Source organism: Capra hircus, chromosome 18 (assembly GCF_001704415.2).
Source record: "Capra hircus breed San Clemente chromosome 18, ASM170441v1, whole genome shotgun sequence".
NCBI lineage: Eukaryota > Metazoa > Chordata > Mammalia > Artiodactyla > Bovidae > Capra > Capra hircus.
Genome location: NC_030825.1, coordinates 57751504 through 57772482, shown reverse-complemented (window position 1 = coordinate 57772482; position 20979 = coordinate 57751504). Strand labels below are relative to the sequence as shown.

General features: G+C 57.8%; 1 protein-coding gene across 2 annotated transcripts in view; it reads left to right on the top strand.

Annotated features, from left to right (window-relative positions):
• LRRC4B (leucine rich repeat containing 4B) overlaps positions 1-20979 on the top strand; it is a 42511-nt gene that overhangs the window by 14052 nt on the left and 7480 nt on the right. The window contains exons 1-2 of one of the 2 annotated variants that reach the window (XM_018062850.1): positions 1221-1451; positions 3559-3890. In XM_018062850.1, the coding sequence (XP_017918339.1) occupies positions 3594-3890 (297 nt within the window). In that variant the 5' untranslated portion in view covers positions 1221-1451; positions 3559-3593. Of the gene's footprint in view, positions 1-1220; positions 1452-3558; positions 3891-20979 lie in introns of those variants that run through there. The other variant, XM_018062851.1, reaches the window with a different exon arrangement.

Here is a 20979-nt window from a genome sequence, read left to right as displayed (position 1 = left end):
ATCTATGGTTTTCTACTACTGCTGCTTGACGGTGGGGCCTGGAGGGTGGGGGTAGCGTTTGTCAACATCGCTACGGGCATCTGCACATAGAAGGGACATGAGGGGGAAAATCTGTTGGATGGATGCATTCATTGACGGATGGATGAATGGAATGAATGGAAGAGGCTGCCCTGCCCATTTTGCAGAAGTGTATCAGGAGGCAGGTAGCTGGAAACAGCTGAGGTCCAGCAGGAGGGGACTGCGCCTGGGGTGGGTTTCTTTGTGATATGAGCAGGGGTGGGCCCTCGGGCTGAAGGACTGGGGTGACGTGGGCCCGGGTTCGCTGGTATATTGGAGTGGAGGTCTGTGCCCATGTGGTGGGGGGAGCGCTTGGGGGAGCTTCTGGGGTGCTGAGGGGAGCGCCTGCCGGCAGAGGAGCCCTAGCTAGGTTGTCTGCACTCTGGGGGGCAGGTGTGGGAGGGGGTGGTGTGGCCAGCGGTGGAGGGGGGCGGCCAGCGCCCGCCCAGCCTGGTTTTGCAGCCCGTGAGGTTGTCTGGACCACGAGGCCGGGCTTGGCACGGCCCAGAGCCCCCCTTCCCCCCCTTCCCGGGGCAGCCCAGCCTTCAACCTTCCTCCCCCGCTTCCCTCGACCTTCCCCGGCTGCCCACAACCAATGGGTTAATTAGATAACAGAGCCTTTGATTAGCGGGGGAGGGGGAGGCCTCCGGCGCAAGGAAAGGGGGGGAGGCGGACGAGGAGGAGGGAGGGGAGGCGCCCGCCCCGCGCAGGAAGCGAGGAAGAAGATGGGGGGAGGGGGGACGGAGCCGAGGCGCACAGCTTGGCTCTGCACTGCCGTGTGACTAGAAATTGTAATCGCGGAGAAAGCGAGCGAGAGACAGACGGAGCCCGGCCGAAGGGAGACCGAGACGGACGGACCGACGGACAGAGAATCTGACCGAGACGCGCTCCCCGACCGACCTACGAGCGGGTGATGGGGGCGCAGCGAGAGTGAGGAGGAGATGGAGGAGAAGGAGAGGGGGGCCTGGTGGTCCCAAGGGCAGCGAGACAGCGAAGGGGGCGCCTGAGGAGGGGGTTGGAGGGGGCCCCTGAAGAGGTGGACGGGGGACTGGAGGAGGCAGGGGTGTCAGGGAGAGAGCAGGGGGCCGGGGTCCCCGGGGGGAGACGGGAGGCGGACGGAGGTGGGGGCGGGGGTAGCCGACCGGAGGAGGCGAGCCGGGAGGGGAGGAGGAGACGGTTGCTGCAGTGGCCTAGACGAGCCTCCCGGGGGGGTGGGAAGGGCGACAGGCGAGGAGGGGGGGGCGCGGGGAGACCCAAGAAGCCCCTGCGCCCCCCCCCACAACCTCGACGGGAAACCCTGGAGGACTGGGGAGGCAGAGCCCCCGGCGGCTGGAGGCATGCAGAGGGGGGGCCTGGGGCGCAGGGAGAGACCCAGCGGAAGCCGAGCCACTGGGGTGAGTGTCCCTCGCGGTGTGTGTCGGGGGCCGGGGGGCGGTGGGGGAGACAAGGACGGAGAGATGGCGGAGGGCGAGGAAGGAGGGGAGGGAGGCCCAGGCGCCGCAGAAGCGGGTGGGGGTGGCTGCGGGCTGGCAGCGGGCGAGATGGGCACCGAGGCGGCGGGGAGAGAGACGCAGCGGCGGTCTGGACCTGGGGTGGGCGCTACCGGGCTCTCACCGCCCGAGGGGCATCGCGATCTGGGGGTTCCCGGGCCTTGAATCCTGGCCCCCTCGGCCTGCGCGGCCTCTAGGCTCGGTGGCGGGGGAGGGGGGCGGCGGAGAGGGGAGGGCGGGTGGCTGGCTTCTCACCAGTCTCGTGAGGTGGGGACGGGCATGGTGGGCGCAGGACGAGGACCGAGCACCCCACCGCCCTCGCAGGGCACACAGAGAGAGGCGCTCGCAGCTCCCTAGCCCTCCGGGCAGAAAGATGAGTCCTGGGGTGTAGACCCAGGACCAGCCCTCCCCCCACCGCGCCCCCCCCCCCCCGTGTCTGTCTCTCCGCTCTGTCTCTCTTGTCTAGCTGTTGCTCTTCCCCTCACACACGCGCACAGGCACACGAACACACGCACATGCATTTTTTTTTTTTAATCCGAGTTACAATGATGTTGGGAACCGCGAGCGGGAGCGGGAGCGCGTGCGTGACGGAGTGCGGGGGCGAGCCGCCCCTGGTCCGCGGTCTGGGAGCGCCAGGGCGCGCCCCGTCACCGCTGAGGGTGCGCGCGTTTGTGCAGACCGCACCCGCCCCATATCCCCGGTCCCCCTGGACTCCCCAGCGTGGGAAACTCTCGGGTCAGCCGTGTTGAAGCAGAGCTCGCGGGCGTGGGCGCGCGCGTGTGTGTGTGCGCTTGGGATGGAGATGCTGCTTGGAAGGGAGGGCCGGGCGGCCCAGGGATAAACCCAAGACCACAGTCCCCTTCTGCCACTACCCAGCCAGCTCCAGGCTCCTCAGTGGCCTCATCCGTCAATTGGGTATCCTCACAGCTTCCTCCCGAGGCTCCCAGGGAGCTTAAACAAGCGTGTGCAGAGTCTGGCGCAAGAAGGGGCTGACTCACAATTCCCAAGTTATTGTTTTCAGTGCGACCGTCCTGACTAGCCCATCTCCCTCTAGCCCGTCTCTCCTCCAATGGAGATGGGGGTGGGAGGACCTGACCCCACGCCGCCCCCTCCCCTCCCAGAGCTCCGGGTGGGAGTCCCCAGTCACCCAGCCCCTACCCCAGCAGCAGCTCAGCCTTATCCTGCGGCAGCCACTGGCACAGACCCACCAGCCGCCATCGTGGCCTCCAGCGCCTGCCACCCTGGGCCACCTCCTCCCCTGTCATCACGGCCAGTCCCCTACCTCCCCGAGGGCTTCCTCCCAGCTTCACCTGCCCACACCCGGCATTTCCCCACTTGCCTTGTCTGGCACCTCACCTTCTCCTTCAAGGTCCCCCTTTGAGTCTAACTTCAATCTTTCCAGCTGCTGCCAGGAGGCGCAAGGGAAACAGGAGCCCCGTGTGTGATGGTGGGTGGGGTGTCCGGGTCCCTGGGAAACCTGGCCTCTGCAAGCACTCTCTGGAGGGAGGAGTGGGGTGAGGGGGCGTCCAGAGGCACGTGCAGGTGGCAAGGGGACCTGGGTGGATGCTGAGTCAGGCGCCAGACCCCAGCTCTGACTTTCTCAGCTTGGCTCATCACCTTTTGTCTGTCACTTCTGTCTCGTCTCTCATTGCATCTCCACCTATCGACATCCCTTTGTGAAATCACACAAGGAAGCAAGTTTTTAACCTAGCTGCTGTCTCCACCTGTCGGCACATCCTCTCCCCCTAGACTCAGTTTTCTGTTCTGGGAAATGGGCATAAAGTCTTCCCAGCAAGGAGATGGTGTGCTGAGGGCCAGCCCCCGCTGTCTGCCTCCCTCGGCCTGTTGGGCCCTCATCACCTGGGACCTGGGGTGGCCTCGCCCCTTGGGTCCTGAGCCTTGGGTGGCAGCCGCAGCAGAGAGCTGTCTGGACTTGGGGGAGGAGCTGGGCTTCTGGAGGGGGAGGTCCCTTCCCTCACTGAGCCTCTTCTTCTCTCCCCCCACATCACAGCCCCCCGGTGCCCAGGCGGAGCATGAACATTGAGGATGGCGCGCGCCCGCGGCTCCCTGTGCCCCCCACTGCCGCCCGGTAGGATGTCCTGGCCCCATGGGGCCCTGCTGTTCCTCTGGCTCTTCTCCCCGCCCCTGGGGGCCGGCGGGGGCGGCGTGGCCCTGACATCTGCTGCCGGAGGGGGCGCCCCGCCGGCCACCTCCTGCCCTGCGGCCTGCTCCTGCAGCAACCAGGCCAGTCGGGTAATCTGCACCAGGAGAGAGCTGGCGGAAGTCCCGGCCAGCATCCCTGTCAACACACGGTACCTGAACCTGCAGGAGAACGGCATCCAGGTGAGCCAGGCTGGCCGCCATTGTGGGGGCCCTGGGGCAGGGGCGCGGGTGGTGGCCAGTCGGCCGGTCCGTCCTACCTAACCCACCAGCTCTTCGTGCCCATCCTTCCGTCCCCTGAGCACTTCTCGGACGCCGTGTGCATCTTCGTCCCTTGAGCCAAGGCTGCGTCTTGGGTTTTCTCAGCATGAGGCTCCTCCATATGTCTGGGCTGCGGCAGGACCACCTGCCTGCCTCCCACAGCACATTAGCTGCAGGTCGTGCTGGGGGTGACCCTTCGCTGAGGCTCCCTGTGCCATCTGCACTGCTGCGCCTGCAGCCTGGGGCATTGGGCACGTGACGCTGGCCTCAGTTTCTCCATCTGGAAAATGGGGATGATGAGAGCTCTGCCCGCAGGGTGGGTGCAAGGGCGGCTGGACTTCATACTTGTCAAGAGTGTAGACTTGCTCTGGCACGGGTAGCGCTCATTCGCTTATGGTTCGGGTCTCCCGGCCCCACGGAGTCTTTACGAGAGCCAAGCGCTCCCAGGTGCTGGCTCATGCTGGAGCGGGGCAGGTGCTATCTGATTATTATTGTGGTTAAGATGGATCGCCCAGGATGCTTTGGGGGCAGAGCTGTGCTGTTTTGAAGCAGGGTGTCTCCTTCTCTGCTCTGTTGAGTCTCGGGCTGGATCATCCTTGGTTGGGGGGTCATCCTTGGTTGGGGGAAGTCATCCTTGGTTGGGGGAGTCATCCTTGGTTGGGGGAGTCATCCTTGGTTGGAGGAGTCATCCTTGGTTGGGGGGTCATCCTTGGTTGGGGAGGATCATCCTTGGTTGAGGGGGGTCATCGTTGCTTGGAGGGGGGCGTCCTGTGGGCTATAGAATGTGGAGTGGCGTCCCTGAGCACCAGAAGCCAGTAGCATCCCACCTCCCCGTCCCACAGACATCCCTGGGGGACGGAGGGAATCCCCTTTGGTTGAGAGCCACAGCGGGGGAGGGATTGTGTGGGTGGTTTTTTTTTTTGCCTTGAGGCATGTGGGATCTCCTCACCCATGGAACAGACTGTACCTCCTTTATTGGAAGGCAAAGTCTTAACCCCTGGACCACCAGGGAAGCCCTGAGAACCACTGGGGTTGGCTGGTTTGGTTTCTGCTTTGCCCTGTGGCAAGGCAGGCAGAACCTACCCCAACCAGGGGTCAAACCCACGCCCCCTGCGTTGGGAGTACGGAATCTTAACCCCTAGACCCTCCAGGAAGTCGGAGACCCTTTCTTAAAGGCCTTTGGTCAGTCCTCTGTCCCCATGCAGGCCTCTCCCATCCCAGCCTGCAGAGCCATGAGACAAGAGGGGGCTGAGCTAAACATCTGCTCCCACTGAACCTCCTAGCCTGACCCCAGGACGGGGAGGGGTTAGGGACCCCCCATCTGACCATGTGAGGACTGGGGCCCCGAGGGGACCTCTTGCTACGGCGGCGGGGTGGTCAGTGGCAAGAGAAATGCCAAAGGCCAGGCTGTTGCTTCCTGGGTGGCTGTGGTGATAGAAACCCCGAAGCCAGAGTTGGCCCGTCACCCAGCCCCGCTCCCGCAGGACTGTGTACCCCCGCACCCCGTCGCCCAGCCCCGCTCCCGCAAGACTGTGCCCCCCAACCCCGCCACCTTTGCCCAGCCCAGCTCCCGCAGGAGTGTGTGCCTCCACCCTGCCACCTTTGCCCAGCCCAGCTCCCGCAGGACTGTGTCCCCCCCGGGCTCCAGGCCGCCTCCCCAGCCGCCTCCCCCAAGAGGCTCCCTTTCCCGCCCCTGATCTTGGAGTCCAGCTTCAGTCTCACCGCTCTGTCCAGCTCTCCCTTAAGTGGGTCCTCCATCCTCGCCCTTGTTCCCCCTGCCCCCTCGCCCTGTCCTCCGGCACCCCTGTGATGGCAGACCGATGCTGCCAGGCCCTTCCCTCTCCCTGGGCAGCTTCCACTCCAGGAGGGAAGGAAGGCATAGCCGACTGATGGCAGGCCGGGGGAGCTGGGAACTGGGAGCCTGAAGTGGGGAGGTGAGCACGTCAGGGATCCTGTCTGTGATGGAGCTGCAGAGTGCACGCCACAGCGGCCTCCCCGTGGTGGGAGCAGACCGCTGTGGGGAGCTCGATGAAAAATTCCACCCCTCCAACAGCTGCTGAGGGCGTGTCCCCACCCAGGTGCCCCCACCTCCAGCCCAAACTGGGCACTGGCCTCAGACAGCCGCTGAGCAGCACCAGTGCCCCAGCCCTGCCAGCTGCTAACTCCACACACCCAGCCCATCCTCCCAGGGGCCTCCACGCAGGCCTGGCGGTGCCCTCTGCCTGGTTGCTGTTCAGTCGCTGAGTCGTGTCTGACTCTCTGCAACCCCATGGACTGCAGCATGCCAGGCCTCCCTGGCCATCACCAGCTCCCGGAGCTTGCTCAAATTTATGTCCATGGAGGCGGTGATGCCATCGAACCATCTCATCCTCTGTCATCCCCCTTCTCCTCCCGCCTTCAGTTTTTCCCAGCATCAGGGTCTTTTCCAGTGAGTCGGCTCTCCGCATCAGGTGGCCTGATGTAAAATGCCCTCTGCCTAAAATGCTCCAAAACCCCCTGGTCTCTGGAAAGAGTCCAGGCTCTTGCGCAACAACCGGTCACTCTCCCAGCCCTGAGAGGCTGCTCAGGCCATCCCCTCGCCTGAACGTGCCTCTCTTTGGGCCCTGAGGTCCCCCAGGCGAGCCTTCCCTCTGGATCCACAGTCCCCCAACATCCCTGGCCTTCCCTCTTAATGCTTCCATCATTTACTATCACCTGGTCACCTTCCACGAAGGAGGCTGTAGTATAGGTACTTGGGACACATCAGTGAGCAAAATTGACCGCCAGGCGCGCCCTCCCAGCACACGCATTCCAGGCCCCTGTCTAAAAGGAAATATGCATGCGTGCGAAGTCGCTTCAGGCAAGTCCGATTCCTCGCAGCGCCGTGGACTGCAGCCCACCAGGCTCCTCTGTCCATGGGATTCTCCAGGCGCAAATACTGGAGTGGGTTGCCAAGCCTTCCTCCAAGGGATCTTTTCTTTTTTTCTTTTTTTTTTAATTTTTATTTTTACTTTATTTTTCTTTACAATACTGTATTGGTTTAGGGGATCTTTTCAACCCAGGAATCAAACCCACATCTCTTACATCTCCTGCACTGGTAGGCGGTTTCTTTACCACTAGCACCACCTGGGAAGCCCAGGAGGAAACGTGCTTTGTGTTTCAGATGTTAAGGGCTGTGGGGAAGGAGGCTGGATGGGGGTGAGGGGTGGTGGCTGCAGCTTTGTAGGCACAGGGGTCAGGGCGGCCTCAAGGAGAAGGTGACATTTGAGCAAATGTTTGTTTTCAGGTGTTTTGTTTGGCTGAGCTGTAGGGCTTGTGGGATCTTAGTTCTCTGACCAGGGATGGAACCCGAGCCCCCTCCAGTGGAAGCGTGGTGTCCTAACCGCTGAACAGGCAGGGAGTTCCTTGAGTACATGTTTGGAGGAGGTGATGGTGGGAGCCTTGTGGGGGCGTTCTGGGCAGGGAGCAGCAGGTGCAAAGGCCCTGGGGTGGAGCCTGCCTGGTGTGTAGGAGGAACAGCCAGGAGACTGGCGTGGCCAGAGTGGAGTGAGCCACAAGGAGAGGGCGGGGGGTGAGGACAGAGAGCGGACAAAGGGGTCGCGTGGTCACGGTGAGCGCTTGGCTCTTCTCTGCCGGAGCCAGGAGCCAGGCTAGGCACTGAGCAGAGGACGTATGGGCCCTGACTTGGGTCTCTCTCTGGCCAAGGTGTGGGGACCCCAGAGGCAAGAGTGACGGCAGGCAGGCCTGTTCGGAGGCTGGTGCAGAGCTGAGGAGAGACAGGTTGGTGGCCCGGCACACTCCCGGACTGGTTGCGGTGGCGGTAGAGAGAAGCTGACAGATCCTGGGTCTGTTTGGAAGGTGGATACCACAGACTTTTTCAGCCAAGTGGATCCGGGAAAAGAGGGGGAGAGGACGACTCAGTCTGCTCATGTGTCTGTCACCCCCTCTCCCAGGCCACTGGCCAGCAAACCATGAAACCCACACGCCTGTCAGATTATACATGTATGAATTTATTACAAAAGTCATGCAAACGTCTACAGCACCCATGGATCGCATATATTATAAAGCTTATACAAAAACGGCTGCCGTTAAAGGATGATGTACGTGTGTGCTCAGTCACGTCCAGCTCTTTTGTTACCCTAGCATGGACTGCAGCCCACCAGGCTCCTCTGTGCATGGGATTCTCCACGCAAGGATACTGGAGTGGGTTGCCATTTCCTTCCCCAGGGGGATCTTCCCGACCCAGGGCTCAAACCCTCACCTCCTGCATTGGCAGGCGGATTCTTTACCGCAGAGCCACCTGAGAAGCCCATTAAAGGATGGCAAGCATGTCTTTTTTTTTTTTTTTTTGGCTGAGCCATGTGTCATGTGGGATCTTAGTTCCCTGACCAGGGACTGAACCCACGCCCCTTGCAGTGGAAGCTTGGAGTCTTAACCACTGGACCACCAGGGAAGTCCCCAGGCATGGCAGGCATGTCTTGAAGTCCTAACACTTTCGTGTCTCACCCCTGGAGGTTCTTACACCCCCTGCTTTGAAGAGCACTAATCCCCTACCCTAAATCGCATGTTCCTTGAGGTCAGGGAATGTCCAGTCCACAAAAGCAGATGATTTGAAACATTTAGTAGAATCGTACACCCTCGGTGGACACAGGCAGATAGCAGGAGAAGTGAGGTCACTTTAGTTACCAAATAACTTTTTAATTATTCAGATTTTAAAAACTGAAATAACTCACCCTTAGTTCCACCACCTAGATATAAATAACTACTGTTTACATTTTGTTTTAAAGCCTTCCTGGCTCTTTTCTGTGCCTATGTAAATGTGGTTTTAAATTATTTATTCTAGAATAAACACAGATTAATTTAGGAAAACTAGGAAAGATATCTAAATAAGAACACAGGGACAAAGTCAGGTGTCATCCGACAACCACCAGTAACTCCCATTAACATGTGAATTCTTTTCATTCAGAGGCTCAGCACGTGCACCTCTGTGCATAGGACAGGTTCAGGTCTCTAAAGAGATACTGCTTTTATTTTTTAAAAGAAAAAATGGAATCACCCCATTTCATACTGGTTTGCAACTGACTTTTGGCACCTAGGAGTTTAACCGTGAACATCTTTCTCCCTGATTCTGATACTTGTCTGTTGTACGTTTGTGTGTGGTCAGTCACGTCCGATTCTGTGACCCTGTGGGCTGTAGCCCTCCTGGCTCCTCTGTCTATTACTTGTATTTTAACCACCACATTAGATTCCGATATGTGGGCGTCGGGTTAACTCGTCCCTTCTTATTTCCAATGTTTTAACTGATGTAAGCAATACTGCAGTGAACATCCTCAGGGCTTGTTCTTTGTACCATTCTGGATTCTGCCTTGGGGATAAATCCCGAGAAGCGAGACGGTCAGGTCAGAGGCTGTGACCTCCCCAAACACACATGCACACACCCGAGGCCTGGCCCCATAGAGGTGGCCGGGGTTGGGAGATTCAGGAGCCCCACCCCCTTGTCCGTGGTCACCTGCTTGTCATCTGGGCTCCCAGCCAGATGGTCACCTCCCTGAGGGCAGGGACTTCCCCGGCTCCCTTCTGCTTCCCCAGCACCCAGATCAGAGCCTGGCACACACTAGGGCTCAGCAGGTGTTTGTCTAAGGATAGAAGGCCAGCCCGAGGGGACCCTCCGTGAGCTGTAGCAAGCCTGCCCTGCAGCCCCCCGCCCTAAGAACTGGGGGCAGCCCTCAGGTTCAATCACCCGTTCCCACTCGCCCCGGCCTACGGTCCAGCGAGGGCGAGAACCACACCAGGAGCGCAGTGCCCGTGTAGCCGTGGGGACAGGGGCCAGGCCCTCGGAGATGCTTTCTAGGCAAAGCCCTAGGGACTCGCCTTCCCTCAGCCCCGACGCCACTCAGGCTGGGCACATGCCCACCCTGGCGGGCTCAGGGCCACCTCTGCTCCCCTGGATCCTCTTCCAGGTAGAAGCCAGGCGTCTGAGCAGAGCTCAGCCAGCTCACCCCTTCCCAGCCCCAGCAGTCCTCCCTGGGACCCCTCCCTCAGTCACAGCCTCCTCTCCTCATCTCCTCTCTGCTCCCCTCCCCACCCCCACCAGAGCCGACCATCCGCGTGTGTTTACTCTGGATCTTTCTGCTTGTGTGCATTCTTGCAAAATGTTTATTGTTGCGTTGTGTGGATGCGTTGTTAATTTATGTAAATGAAGCTGCGTTATAGACGGCTTCTTTTGTCTCACTGTTTTCACCAGGCCTGGGGTGTTAAGAGCCTTCCAGGTCGTCGCTGTGTGTGTGTGTCTGTGTGTGTATACTCGGTTGCTTTAACTGCTGCAGAATTCCCTTGATGGGCGCCCCCACCAATCCCCCCAGCCCCCAGGAAGCTTCAAGCTGCCCCCACCACAAGCCCTCCCTCGGGAGCCCCTTGGGGGCTGTGGCGGGATCATGTCTTCGGAACGCACGCCAGGGGGATTCAGAGGACATGATGCATTCGACCCCACAAAGTACACTGACCCGCCCAGGCTTCTGGGGGCTGCCCTGGTCCCTCTGGGGGCCCACCAGGAGGTCCTCTGGGCAACGTGTGTGGAGTCACTTGACTAGGAAATACGCTTCCATCCTAAGGAGATGCTCAGAGTTGTGCTGAAGGCTGTGTGGCCCAACAGCCAAAACACAGAAGCAGCCTGGGCTCCCGGTGATCAGACATCAGTTCAGTGAATCACTGAGCGTCCTAATGACAGAACATCCACGTGCCGATTTAAAATGGAGTTTCAGGGGCTTCCCTGGTGGCCCAGCGGTGGTCCTTGCAAGGCAGAGGACATGGGTTCGATCCCTGTTTGGGGAACTAAGATCCTATGTGCCTTAGAGCAACTAAACGCCAAGCGTTGCAACTACTAAAGCCTGCACGCTCCAGAGCCAGCACACAGCTGCATAGTCCGTGTGCCGTATCAAAAGATCCTTCATGCGCAACTAAGACCCAATGCAGCCAAATAAATTAATAAAAGTTTAAAATGGAGTATTGAAGACTATTGAAGGACACTGGGAAATGCTCAGAAGATCATATTGAACTTTTCAAAGGATGCAAGTAGTATGTCCAATGTGTCTTTAAAATTTAATTTAAAATTAAAACAAAATCCAGGGACCACCCAGATGTATTAACAGTGCCTGTGTTTTGTTTTGTTGTTTTTTTAATTTTTTGGCCACACTGCTGCTTGTGAGATCTCAGCTCCCCAAACAGGGTGCGGCCTTGGGCTCACAACTGTAAAAGCACTGAGTCTTAACCACTGGATCACCAGGGAATCCCTTTAATTTCTTCTTGATGTCTTGTTCATTCTCTAAATTTTCTACAGTGAGGTTAATAATTTTTGTATCTGGGAAAAAAATGAACTTAAAAAATAAGTACAGGGCTTGTTTACGAATCCGCCTGCCCATGCAGGAGACTCGGGTTCGATCCCTGGTCCGGGAAGATCCCACAGCCTTGGAGCGACTAAGCCTGTGCTCCACAACTACTGAGCCTGTGCTCTAGAGCGCGGGAGCTGCACCTACTGAGCCCTCCTGCCTAGAGCCCGGGCTCCGCAACAAAAGACGTCACCGCAAGGAGAAGCCCAAGCACCTCACCCGGAAAGTAGCTCCCGCTCCCAGCAACTAGAGAAGAATCCACGCAGCAACCAAGACCCAGCAGAACCCAAAATAAATACAGCTGTTAAAAACAAAAATAAGTACAAAATGTTACACAAGCCGAAGGAAAAAGTCTACACTGGGATTTGCTCACCTTTCCCTGGAGAAGGGAGAAAGGACTAGTTTGTGGAAGACTTGCCCTGACTCGTTTGTTCCTGTAGCAGCGGGATTGCGCCCATGACGGGTGCGGGAGCAGGGGCACAGGCAGCTTGTCCCCCTGCTCGTCCAAGGCCACCCAAATCGCGGTGACCCCGACGGCTTGCCCCAGGAGCCGGCCTGGAAAAGCGAGGCCCTGCCAACCGGGCTTTGGCTTCAAGAAAGTCAGTCTGTTGCAGAGAAGATCCCACCGTGGTGCGTGACCCAGGCGAGCACCAGAAATGGCTTTGCAGTTACGCGCCAGTTTGTGATTTTCTGGGTAGTCGAGTCCTCACCAGCATCAGGAAACACAGGGAGTGTTTGACTGGATGGACTTTTCCCAGCCAGAGCTCTTGAAGGAGGGGAATGGTGAGCAGAGCGGGTGCAGAAGGACCGTCTCTGGAGGTCAGCAAGGACAGGCTGGTGGGACTCCCCACCCTGGGTCACTGGGGTAGGAAGGGACAGCCAGCCTCCGGGGCCACGCCCAGGTTCCCAGGACTGGATGCCTAACTCAACCTCCCCAGCTTCCATCCTGACTCCCATTTCTTCCTTACTTCCTTCGGAAGCGCCCCCCCGAACCCTGGGTCATCCTACCGCCCCCAGAACCCTGGATCACCTGTTGCCCCCCAGAACTCTGGGTCATCCCAGCGCCCCCCCAGAACCCTGGGTCACCCCAGTGCCCCCCAGAACCCTGGGTCATCCTATCGCCCCCCAGAACCCTGGATCACCCTGTCGTCCCCCAGAACCCTGGGTCATCCCATCGCCCCACAGAACCTATCCCGTCGCCCCCCAGAACCTATCCCATTGCCCCCCAGAACCCTGGGTCTTCCCTTCACCCCCCAGGACCCTGGGTCATCCCAATACCCCCCAGAACCCTGGGTCACCCCAGTGCCCCCCAGAACCCTGGGTCACCCCAGTGCCCCCAGAACCCTGGGTCATCCTGTCGCCCCCCATAACCCTGGGCCATCCCGTCGCCCCCCAGAACCCTGGGTCATCCCATCACCCCCCAGGACCCTGGATCACCCCATCGCCCCCCAGAACCCTGGGTCTTCCCGTCACCCCCAGAACCCTGGGTCATCCCAACGCCTCCCAGAACCCTGGGTCTTCCCATCACCCCCCAGGACCCTGGATCACCCCATCGCCCCCCAGAACCCTGGGTCATCCCATCACCCCCCAGAACCCTGGATCACCCCATCGCCCCCCAGAACCCTGGGTCTTCCTGTCACCCTCTCTGACACTTAGTTTCCGCATCTGTCAAGAAAGGACTCTGGAAGCCTTGGAAGTCAGGAAGACTCTTCCTGACTTATTTTCATTTTGACATGTAACACACACACAAGAAGAACGTGGACGTGAATGTCCAGCTCAAAACGATCATCAGAAAGGGAAGGGCTGGGACTTCCCTGGTGGTCCAGTAGCTAAGAATCTGCCTGCCAATGCAGGGGACACGGGTTCGATCCCTGGTCTGGGAAGATCCCACGTGTCTCCGGACAACTAAGCCCGTGCGCCCCAACTACTGGGCCTGAGCTCTGGAGCCCGGGGGCCAGAACTACCGAGGCCCAAGTGCCCTAGAGCCCGTGGCCCCAAAAAGAGAAGCCCAAGTACCTGCATCGGAGAGGAACTGCCGCTCTCTGCAGCTAGAGAGAGCCCGCATATAGTAATGGAGACCCAGTGCAGCCAAAAATAAATAGAAAAGTGGGAAAAAACGGCTCCTTGCTTCCGCTTCATGGGGTGAGCGTCTGATCCCTGGTCGAGGAATGAAGATCCCACGTGCTGTGTGGCGCAGCCAAAAAGTGAACGTTTTAAAAAAGAGAGAGAGAGAAGGGCCACGTAAACACCACCAGGACGAGAAATGGAACATAAAGAACCTCTGGACCCTCCCCCAGAGTCCTCACTCCGGGCAGCTACCCTCCTGCACATCTGGCTGCTTCTGCTCTGCCCACCTGCTGAGGTGCATCCCTGGGGTTTCCTGTGGCCGTGGCTGCTCCCCTTTCCCTTCTGTATTGTTGGGTCACGTTCTATCCATTGCAGATACCTCAGTTCCGCTTTGCATTTCTGTTGACGGGCATTTGGCCACACCAAGCAGCATGTGGGATCTTAGTTCCCCGACCAGGGATTGAACCCACGCCCCCTGCATTGGAAGTGCAGACTCTTAACCACTGGACCACCAGGGAAGTCCTGTTAATGGGCATTTGGATGGTCTCCAGGTTAGGGCTCTCACAGGCTTCCCTGCTGGCTCAGCAGGTAAAGTGTCAGCCTGCCAATGCAGGAGTCACAAGAGGTATGGGTTCACTCCCTGAGTCGAGAAGATCCCTTGGAGGAGGGCATAGCAACCCACTCCTGTATTCTTGCCTGGAGAATCCCATGGACGGGGGAGCCTGGTGGGGTCCATGGGGTCGCACAGAGTCGGACACAGCTGAAGCCACTGAGCACACACGCAGAGTGAGAACTCTGCCTGCTTTTAAATTTCGTTTTCCCGAGTGGGAGGAGATGTGGGTGGAGCCCCTCCCCCATTTATCCCTTGAGAGTGGGCTGCCTGCCTTGGGCTAGGGTGGGAGGGGCGGCAAAGCTGCCTCGGACTCAGGTTTGTAGGTGAGTGGGCCCAGGAAATGATGCCACACGCCTCGGGCCTCACAGGGCAAGTCCTGTGCCAGCAAGCTGGTCTGCTTCTTTGAACATCGGGCGCCCCGGTGTTCCCTCTGGTACCCACCCTGATGGAGGCAGAATCCTTTAGGTCTTGGCCCCCACCCATCTCTCCCCTCTCCAGCCTCCTGCATCCTGGGCAGGACACTGGCCCTTCCTGCTCCCTCCTAGCTCAGCACCTTCACGTGTGCTGTTCCCTTTTTCTGGAATGCTGTTCCACTCTGCCACTCACTTGGGCAACCCTGGCACTTAGGATGGTGGGGGACTGTTGAGATTTGACTCACGAGCCCTCCGACACATTATGGAACCCACTGGAGCCTCAGTTTTGTCATCAGCAAAACGCAGATAATGGTCCATCTTACAGCTGTCAAGAGATTCCATGTCTCTAACCTTTGGACCAGCACGTACTGAGCACCACTGTGTGCCGTGTGGTCTTGGGGGCCCTGGACTCAGCGCCTCAGCAGGTCTGATGAGGGAAGAGCGCCTGGCGCCTTAGCACGCATGCCCACAGCCGATGAACAGTGTTGTGGTAGTTAGAGGTGAACAGCGAAGGGGCTCAGCCATACCTACACATATGTCCATTCTCCCCCAACCCCCCCGCCTCCCCTCCAGGCTCCCTGTGCTCTACAGGAGGTCCCTGTTCAACCCCAGAGCTTTACCCACCAGGCTGCAGGTTGACCTGTAAGGGTGGCTGGGCAGGGTCTGTCTGAGCACAGTGGCTGTCTGGGGAGCCGACACGTGGACGTCAGGCAGTCTCCTCTCCCACCCTGGCCTGAGCACCCCCTGCTGCCCCATGTAGCTGAGGACAGCCAGCCCAGGGAGCATGCTGAGAGTTTGGTTTCAGCCGCCCTCTCCCATGATGGGTCCTGGGGCACGGCAGGGGAGAGCTGCCCCGGCCCCCCTGGAGCCTCTCGGAGCCCCTGTTAGAGCGGTACCTGGTACGGCCTGGAACCTCTTATCAGGGACAAATTGGCTGGATCTGTGGGCGGTGCAGGAACGGTGATGGAGAGGATGCTGCGTTCTGGGTGGCCCCTGGGCTGGGCCGTGTTGTCGTGATACATATTTGTTCTCAGTCCTCAGGGCCCGTGTTCCCATGTTCCAGAGGGGACTCAGGTCCCAGAAGGCCGAGTCTTAGGCCTGGTGGGGCTCCGTGAGCAAGGTGGGAGCCCTCAGTGGTCCGCACGCTTGCCCAGCTCTGGCCACATCCTTGCAGTCAGACAAATCCCCACTGAAAATGGGAAGCATGAGTCCCTGACCTCAGAGAAGCAAGAAGTATGAGGAGTCGTCATAAAAGCAGTGGGTACAGGAGAAAAGAAACAACTAAAAAAAAAAATCTGGGAATGTGGACTTCCCTGGCAGTCCAGTGGTTAAGACTCTGCACTTCCGACGCAGAGGGGTGCGAGTTCGATCCCTGGCTGGGAAACTAAGATCCCACATGCCGTGGGGCAATTAGGCTCAAGTGCCCCAGCTCCTGAGCCCAAGTGCCTCAACTAGGACCCAACACAGCCCAAGGGGAAAAAAAAAAAGTGAACCTAAAATAATTAACGAGAAAAAAACACCCGGGAATCTTACTAAATTTTTGTTTCCAGTTCATTACGTTCAAAACCTATAAAAGCGATTTATCTTCATAGTGTTCAGATGAACAATTCGCCTCATGGTTCTCCAACCACAGTTAAATTTTTAATAAGGGATTTCTTGACAGTTTATTTTGTTAAAAATCCCAACAGAACACGGTGGGTTTTTTTTTCCCCCCAACGTTAATAGCATTTATCTACCACTACTGAAGTGGAAAGTCCCCTAATTTATAGGCGAGGTTACAGGATGGAAGGAGCCGGGGAGAAGTCCCCGGTGGGGAGGGAGGTGGTCAGGGATGAGACCATGTTCCCAGGCCGGCCTGACTGCTGTTTGCATCCTTGACAGTTAGCACAGAGCCAGGCTCTCGGGTTGTGGGGGGAGGCGGGAGGGCTTGGCAGGATGTCAGCGTTCCCTCGAGCTAGAGACATCAGGCTCAGAGAGCAGGGAGATTTGCCTGCTCCGGGAAGCCAGTCCCCACCTTGTCCATCCCACTGTGTGTCAGTGGACACAAGGGTGAGCGGCCCTTAGCACCAGAGAGGGTTTGGGGAGGGGTTTCAGATGGTGCTGGGTGAAGGGGCCGCAGGCCTGCCTCTCCCCTGCGGCCAGGGCACCTCCCAAGATCTGTTTACACCATCACCCCTTAAATGATCATTTGCATAATTAGTATGTTGGGTATCTCTGGTCCCCTCTCAAGGTCGGGCTCTGGGAAGTCAGCTGTGGCTGTGTCTTGTCCCTGCTGGATTCCCAGAGCCTGGCACAGTGCTTGACACATAGCAGGCGCTCAAAGAGTATCTTCTGAATGAGCGAGTCAGCAGGTGGGTAACGTGAACAACGGACGGGCTCTGCAGCTCAGAGAAATGCATTGGAACCCACAGAAGCCCCAGCCCTCTCGGTTTAGGTGTGGGCGTGGTGGAGACCCGGTGTTTCGATTCAGGAGATGCAGACACTGAGTCTTTGTTCTGCTACTCTGGAGCTGTGAGACTGAGGGCAAATGACTTTACCTCGATAAACCTCCATGTCCTTAGCTGTAAACCACCAAATGTGCAGAGAGAAGGCAAGGGCATGTGGTTGGTCATCTCCATGTGACAAGATTTCCACAAGGATCAAAGCAGATCACAACCTCCAAGTGCTTAGCACAGGGTCTGTGAAATGCTAGGCACTCAACAAATACTAGTTTCCCCATTTGACTTGTCGGGAACCTGCCTTGGATGGTCCTTTGTTAGAGTCACAGATGGGATCAGCCTTGTATTCTCTGGAAGAAGAGGAGAGGAGTTGACTGGCTTTGATCTTTAGGTTGTTGTTCAGTCGCTCAGTTGCGTCTGACTCTTTGCGCCCCATGGACTGCAGCACACCAGGCTTCCCTGTCTTTCACTATCTCTGGGAGTTTGCTCAAACTCATATCCACTGAATCGGTGATGCCGTCCAACCATCTCATCCTCTGTTGTCCCCTTCTCCTGCCCTCAATCTTTCCCAGCATCAGGCTCTTTTCCAATGAGTTGGCTCTTCCCATCAGGTGGCCAAAGTATTGGAGCTTCAGCTTCAGCATGTCCTTGCAATGAATATTCAGGGTCGATTTCCTTTAGGATTGACTGGTTTGCTCTCCTTGCTGTCCAAGGGACTCTCAAGAGTCTTTCTCTAGCACCACAATTTGAAGGCATCAATTCTTCGACGCTCAGCCTTCTTTATGGTCCAACTCCCACATCCATTCATGACTACAGGAAAAATCATAGCTTTGACTCACAGCTGGATGCTCTCCAAATAAGCCTTGTCCATTCTAAGCCTTGGCTAAGCCTTGAACAGGGTACAGAGAAGGCAGAAATGATTCAGATGAAGTCTACTCATGAAGACTCACAGCCCAGGCAAGGAGACATACACACTGAACCAGCACAATAAGGGTCTGCTCAGAGAATGCCTGTGACGAGTCAGTGAGCGCCAGCCAAAGAGAGACTCCTGGCAGAAGGCGATTGGAATGTTCCAGGGAACTAGAAGCCCAGGTGGCATTAATGGTAAAGAACCTGCCTGCCAGTGCAGCAGACGTAAGAGACATAGGTTCGATCCCTGGGTTGGGAAGATCCCCTGGAGGAGGGCATGGCAACCCACTGCAGTATTCTTGCCTGGAGAATCCCATGGACAGAGGAGCCTGGCGGGCTGCAGTCCTTGGGGTCGCCTAGAGTAGGACACGACTGAAGCAACTGAGCAGCGGTGGCAGGCATTCCAGGCGGAGGGCACAGCCTGTGTGAAGGCAAAGAGGCTGGGCAAAGCATGGTGAGCATATAGAACCTCGTATGTCTCCCTGTGGCCAGAGCAGGGGGCGGGCAGTGAGGCAGGTCCAGAGCCTCTGATATCAGGCAGAGGGTCACAGGGAGCCGTGGGAGGGCTGTGAGCAGGGATGTGGCAGGATCTGAACTGCACTTTAGACAGTTCTGGCAGCTGATGTAGAGAAAACGGCCGGGGAAGAAGCCAGAAGCCCAGAGGTACGACAGTTGTTAACGGTCATCATCAGCCTCATCAACAATTTAAAAATATGTATTACTGCCTGCTTGCCGTGTCCCGGGCATTCAGTATCTTGTCCGAGCCTCACAACGCTGCAGGACCTGCAAGGAAAATGGTTTCAGAGACGCACCGGCCACCTGGCCAAGCGCGCACCGCTGGTCAGCAGCAAAGCCGAGATTCGAACCCAGCCAGCGCTGACTCCCACCCGCAGCCCCCACCCCCAACGAGGGTGCTCCCCAGTCACCCTGCAGAGAGGAAGAGGGAGAAGAGACTGGAATCCGGTTACAAATAAAGGGACTCACTATTTAAAGCAAGCCTACAGTGCCGCCTCAGTAAACCCGGGCTTCGCTTCTCTGCCACACCCCCGGCCTGTGGCCTGCTTATTCCTGAGTGCATCATTAAAGGGGCTGCCAGGGAGATCCCCCCAGCCCTGCCTGGGGAGTGCCCCTGCAGCTCCCGTCACAAACCCCCTTCCCAGCATGAAGGGGGCAAAGCATGTGGACCAGGAGCAGCCACAGCCCTGGGTGGAGCCGGACGCACCTTTTGGATGTGGTGTGGTTTCAGTTGCTTTGTGCAGAGAACCAGGGAGACCTGGGCACACCTACCAGCTGTGGGCTTCCCCCAGGCCCGGTGAGCAGCCCTGCTGAGTCACTCGACCTTGCTGCGCTAATAGCACCGGCCCCACCGGGCTGGGCAGGACAAGCCGGGCTGGCAGTTGGGGATGCCCAGCCCAGAGCCTGGCACTCATCGCTGCAGCTCAGATGCTGCCTGCGGGTGCCAAGCCTTGTGCCGAGCCAATCTCGCCGAGCACCTGGTGTCCTCCAGCCGGCTCTGCAGGCCTGGTGTTGAAGGTGCCCTTCCATGGAGGACGGTCCTGCTCCATTTGCTCCTTCAGAATTGCCCTATCCTGACTCAATAAGTAGGCAAAGGATGGGTGAATGAATGAGAGACATTTGGGTTCAAGAGGGTGGACCAGAAAGAGGGCTGTTAACGTGGAAGAATTGATGCTTTCGAACTGTGGTGCTGGAGGAGACACTGGAGAGTCCCTTGGACTGCAAGGAGATCATACCAGTCCATCCTAAAGGAAACCAACCCTGAATACTCATTGGAAGGACTGATGCTGAAGCTGAAGCTCCAATCCTTTGGCCACCTAATGCCAAGAGCTGACTCATTGGAAAAAAACCCTGTTGCTGGGAAAGATTGACAGCAAGTGGAGAAGGGGACGAGAGAGGATGAGATGGTTGGATGGCATCACCGATTCAATGGACATGAACTTGAGTGAACTCCGGGAGATGGTGAGGAACAGGGAGGCCTGGCGTGCTGCAGTCCATGGGGTCACAGAGTCAGACACGACTGAGTGACTGAACAAGAAGAACAAGAGGGTCAGTTCAGTTCAGTCGCTCAGTAGCGTACAACTCTGTGACCTCATGGACTGTAGCACAAGAGGGTGGGCGGGAGTTTTCCAGGTGGATGAAAAGGGTAGGGCATTCTGAGCAGGGTAAGAGTGTATGCAAAGGTGGAGTGCCTGTGAGATAGTTCTAGAAGTTGATACTGGCTGAAATGCAGCTGGAGTGATGGCTGCAGGTGAGGGGGCCAAGCCAGGCTTCCAAAGCAGGCTGAATCTCCCCGGAGGGCACTGGGGAGCCATGGAGGGCTCTAGAGGAAGGCAGAGGCCAGGTCAGCTCCAGGTGTGGCAAGGCCCTGCAGATGGACTCAAGAGGAAGAGATTGGAGGCTGGGAAGGTTGAGACATAAGCTGGGCCATGGGAACAGAGGAGGCGTGAGACATTCAAAAGGGACAGAACTGGCTGGCTTGCTGGCCGACCAGCCCTAACATGGGGAGGCTGTGGACAATGCCGGGTGCAAAGCTACATTCCTGCTTTTGACTGGGAAGGCGGGCTGGAGGGGCCCTGCTGAGAACGGGGACCCTGGAAGGAGTGGGGCAGGGTGGGGCATGTGGACGGATTTGCTGGGAACTAGGGAGGACCACAGGGCATTGTGTGACTCAGACAGGGTGAGGGGGCGATGGGGCAGCTCCCAGAAATTCTTTTCATTTATTTATTGGTTGGTTTGGTTGGCTTCACCTGGTCTTAGCTTCGGCACGCGAACTCTTAGTTACGGTGTGAGGGATCTAGTTCCCTGAGCAGGGATGGAACCCGGCCCCCTGCACCGGACGCATGGAGTCTTAGCCACTGGACCACCAGGGAAGGCCTTCCCAGGGGATCTTGCCGGCACCTGGGCCAGCAACCCGTGTTCTCAGCTTCTCAGTCTAAACCCTCAAGTCTGACCTTTGAAGAGTCCACCTCATTCTCTGCCTGGTAATTAGTAATGACTGCATATTACTGTTATTATTATTGTTGCTATTAATAGAAACAGCAACTAAAAGGCCTGCTTGGGGCTTTGCCAGCGTTTCCCAGGGCGATGAGGAAAGGCAGCCTGTGAGAAGGGTTCTGTGGCTATTATATTTGGGAAACTCAGAGTTGTTGAGCAAAGCAAAGGGCCGGCCAGTTTGATCGGGAAAGCTTT